Consider the following 3963-nt stretch of genomic DNA (forward strand, 5'->3'; position numbering starts at 1 on the left):
CTTTCTTTGAATTTGATGACACTGAAATTTAAAAATTTTTATTGTTAAAGTTAATTGTATTGAAATATAGTGAATTACAATGCTGTTTTTTTTTTTTTTTCTATTTTAGGGCCATACCAGCAGCATATGGAGGTTCTCAGGCTGGGGGTCAAATCAGAGCTACAGCTGCCAGCCTATACCACAGCCACAGCAACACAGGATCTGAGCTGCATCTAAGACCTACACCACAGCTCATGGCAATGCCTGATCCTCAACCCACTGAATGAAGCCAGGGATCGAACCTGTATCCTTATGGGTCCTAGTTGTGTTCATTAACTGCTGAGCCAAGAAGGGAACTCCTACAATGCTGTTTTAATTTTTGCTATACAGAAAAGTGATTCTGCCATGCATATACTCATATCCATTCCCATATAGGTTATCACAGAACACTGAGTAGATTTCCCTGTGCTATACAGCAGGTTCCTGTTGATCATCTGTTCCATATACAAAGGTATACATTTGCAGATTTCCCATTGTGGCTCAATGGTAATGAACCCAACTAGTATTTGTGAGGATGCAGGTTCAATCTCTGGCCTCGCTCAGTGGGTTTAGGATCTGGCAATGCCATGATCTGTGGTGTAGGTGACAGATGTGGCTCAGATCTGGCATTGCTGTGGCTATGGTGTAGGCTGGCAGCTGCAACTCTGCTTCAACCCCTAGCCTGAGAAATTCCATATGTTTCAAGTGCTGCCCTAAAAAGACAAAAAGTGTGCGTTTGCTAATCCTAAACCATCTTTCTCCCCCTTCCTTTTCAAAGTCTGTTTGTTTTCAAAGTCCGTGTGTCTCTGTTTTGTAAGTTCATTTGTATCATTTAAAAAATTCCACACAAAAGTGATGTTGTATGATACTTGTTTTTCTCTGTCTGACTTATTTCGCTTAGTATGATAATCTCTATGTCCATCCATGTTGCTGCAAATAGCATGATTTCATTCTTTTTTATGGCTCAAATGGTGTTATTTTGTCCTTTTTTAATGGCTGAGTGGTATTCCATTGTATGTCCCACGTCTTCTTTATCCATTCCTCTGTTGATGGACATTTAGGTTGTTTCCATATCTTGACTGTTGTAAATAGTGCTGCAATGAACATTGGGGTGCATGTATGTTTTTGAATTATGGTTTCCCCAGGCATATGCCCAGAAGTGGGATTGCTGGACCATAGGGTAGTTCTATTTCTATTTTTACTTTTTTGAGGAACCTCTGTTTTCCATTGTTGTTGTACCAATTTACTTTTCCACTGTGAGGATTCCCTTTTCCCTGTCTCTTCTCTAGCATTTATTGATTGGACTTTTTGATGATGGCCATTCTGACTGGTGTGAGGTGATACCTCATCACGGTTTTGACTTGCATTTCTCTAATAATTAGTGATGTGGAGCAATTATTATGTGCTTTTTGGCCATATGTATGATAACATTGACATTTTTGAAAGGGGCAGGTCAGACATTGTGTAGAATGTCCTTTAATTTGGGTTTGTCTGAATCTCCCCAGTCTTTAGATTGAAGTCTTGCACTTTTGACAAGATCCCAAAAGTACAAGATTTCAATCCTACAGAAGCATTAAGTTAATTTTTCCCATTGGGAAGCTCCATAACCATCTGACAGGGTTGTTATAAAATTGGTACTTAAGATAGGTGGTTGGGAATTCCAGTCTCCATTATATAAGATTCCATTTTGGTTTTATTGACATAAAATGTATACTTAGGGTGAGAGGTTGGGAGAAAACATTTTATATTTTAGGATTCTATTTTTGAGTGAATGGAGATCCAACTCCTAGACAAAATGAATGACTTCATAAATAACTTGAGTGGAAGGCATGGTCAATGTTTCTAGTATGTAGGGGATGTCAACTTGCTGCTAATTCCTATTTGTGTCTCTTCTTTCATAGATATATCAGCTACATGGAAGCAGGAAACCAAACAGGAATTTTAGAGTTCATCCTCCTAGGGATCTCTGAGGACCCAGAATTGCAACCCCTTATATTTGGGCTCTTCCTGTCCATGTACCTGGTGACTGTACTTGGGAACCTGCTCATCATCCTGGCTATTACCTCTTACTCCCACCTCCACACCCCCATGTACTTCTTCCTCTCAAACTTGTCCTTGGTTGACATCTCTTTCAGCACTGCCATAGTCCCCAAGATGCTGATGAGCATCCATACAGAGAACAAATCCATCTCCTACATGGACTGCCTCACTCAAGTCTATTTTTCCATGTTTTTTCCTATCTTGGACACTCTTCTCCTGACTGTGATGGCTTATGACCGCTTTGTGGCCATCTGTCACCCCCTGCACTACATGGTCATCATGAATCCACGCCTCTGTGGCTTGCTGGTTTTTATCACCTGGTTCATTGCGGTCATGACATCCCTCCTTCATATCTTGCTGATGATGCATCTGACCTTCTGCAGAGATCTTGAAGTTCCACATTTCTTCTGTGAACTGACACAGATTCTCAGGTTATCCTGCTCTGATACCTTCCTGAACAGCACATTGATATATTTTATGACTGGTGTGCTAGGTGTCTTCCCCCTCATTGGGATCCTTTTCTCCTACTCACAAATTGCTTCATCCATAAGGAAGATGTCCTCATCCGGGGGAAGGCGGAAAGCATTTTCCACCTGTGGGTCTCATCTCTCAGTCGTTTCTTTATTTTATGGGACAGGTGTAGGGGTCTACTTCACTTCTGCAGTGACTCACTCCCCCAAGAAAGTTTCAGTGGCCTCAGTGATGTACACTGTGGTCACCCCTATGTTAAACCCCTTCATCTACAGCCTGAGGAACAAGGATGTGAAGAGGGCCCTGGGGAGGCTCCTTGGCAGAGTAGACTCTTGTCTGTGATAGATCCATTGACATCAGGACTAAGAGGTTTTGTGGGTACCAGTGGCAAAAATTTCATTCTGAATTTCTTACTCCTGCATCTCTCAAACCATCTTGTTCTTTCACCCAATCCTGAAAGATCTATGATTTTGCCCTCTTCTAGTTTTTAGCATGTATTTAAAGAATCTCCTAGTAATTTCTGTGATGAACTTCCTGCCCCATCTGATGTCCAAAAGTTATATACTTGGTCTTTTTTTTTTTTTTTAAATTCCACATTGGGGAGTTCCAAACATCAGTTTGAAATTAACTTTAACTTTGTTATCTCAAATATTGGCATAGCATCCTTAAACTCTTGATTGTTCACTTTAATATTTTCTATGAGTCTGATTGTGGACTTCTGTTGTTTTTGTGTGTGTATCATTAACAGTGTTTTTTAAAAAGCTGGATAAAGTATGATTAAAATACATATAAAAACATAGTTGTTGTTTGAGTGCTTATTACATGGTAAGCCTACGCTAACTACTGTTATTTCATGTAATTTTCCCAATAGGAATGAGTACTCTCCCCATTTTAATTTCTTTTTTTTTTGGCCGCCATGTGGCACATGGAGTTCCTGGGCCAGGGATAAGATCCGAACTGTAGTTGCAACCTACGCTGCAGCTAGGGAAATGCCAGACCCTTAACCCACTGTGCCAGGCTGGGGATTGAACCTGTGTCCCAGTGCTCCCAAGATACTACTGATCCTGTTGCACCATAGCAGGAACTCCAGTCCCCATTTTCAAGGTGAGACAGTTGAGACTTTAAGAGGTAACAACAACAATAACAACACACACACAACCCCCCCCCCCCCACAAAAAATACTGCCCCAGAATTATGGAGGGACCAAGTGGCAGAACCAAGATTCAAACCCAGAACTCTGACCCTGATCCCATACTCTTACCTACTAAGCTGCACAGTTTTTCACATGGATTTTGACATTGCATATATTTCTATGATGGGTTTTACAGCTGATTGACAATATTTCAGGTTATCATTTCCTATTGCATCCCCAAGAGGATTGGATTTCCTTTTTCCCTTGAAGTTAAAGGTATCAATATGTTTGATCTGTCTAAT

The 3963-nt window shown here is 40.7% G+C and overlaps 1 protein-coding gene across 1 annotated transcript; it reads left to right on the top strand.

Annotated features, from left to right (window-relative positions):
* The first annotated feature begins 1775 nt into the window (after positions 1–1775).
* Positions 1776–3035, top strand: LOC125124269 (olfactory receptor 7D2). Its single transcript, XM_047774415.1, has one exon. It carries the CDS (start codon positions 1855–1857, stop codon positions 2869–2871), a length of 1017 nt encoding a protein of 338 aa, XP_047630371.1. The 5' UTR covers positions 1776–1854; the 3' UTR covers positions 2872–3035.
* The last annotated feature ends 928 nt before the right edge of the window (positions 3036–3963 follow it).

This window comes from Phacochoerus africanus, chromosome 4 (assembly GCF_016906955.1).
Source record: "Phacochoerus africanus isolate WHEZ1 chromosome 4, ROS_Pafr_v1, whole genome shotgun sequence".
NCBI classification, from domain to species: Eukaryota; Metazoa; Chordata; class Mammalia; order Artiodactyla; family Suidae; genus Phacochoerus; species Phacochoerus africanus.

Excerpts from the sequence above, each read along its gene's own strand:
- LOC125124269 (XM_047774415.1), top strand. The coding sequence starts at position 1,855 with ATGTTTCTAGTATGTAGGGGATGTCAACTTGCTGCTAATTCCTATTTG.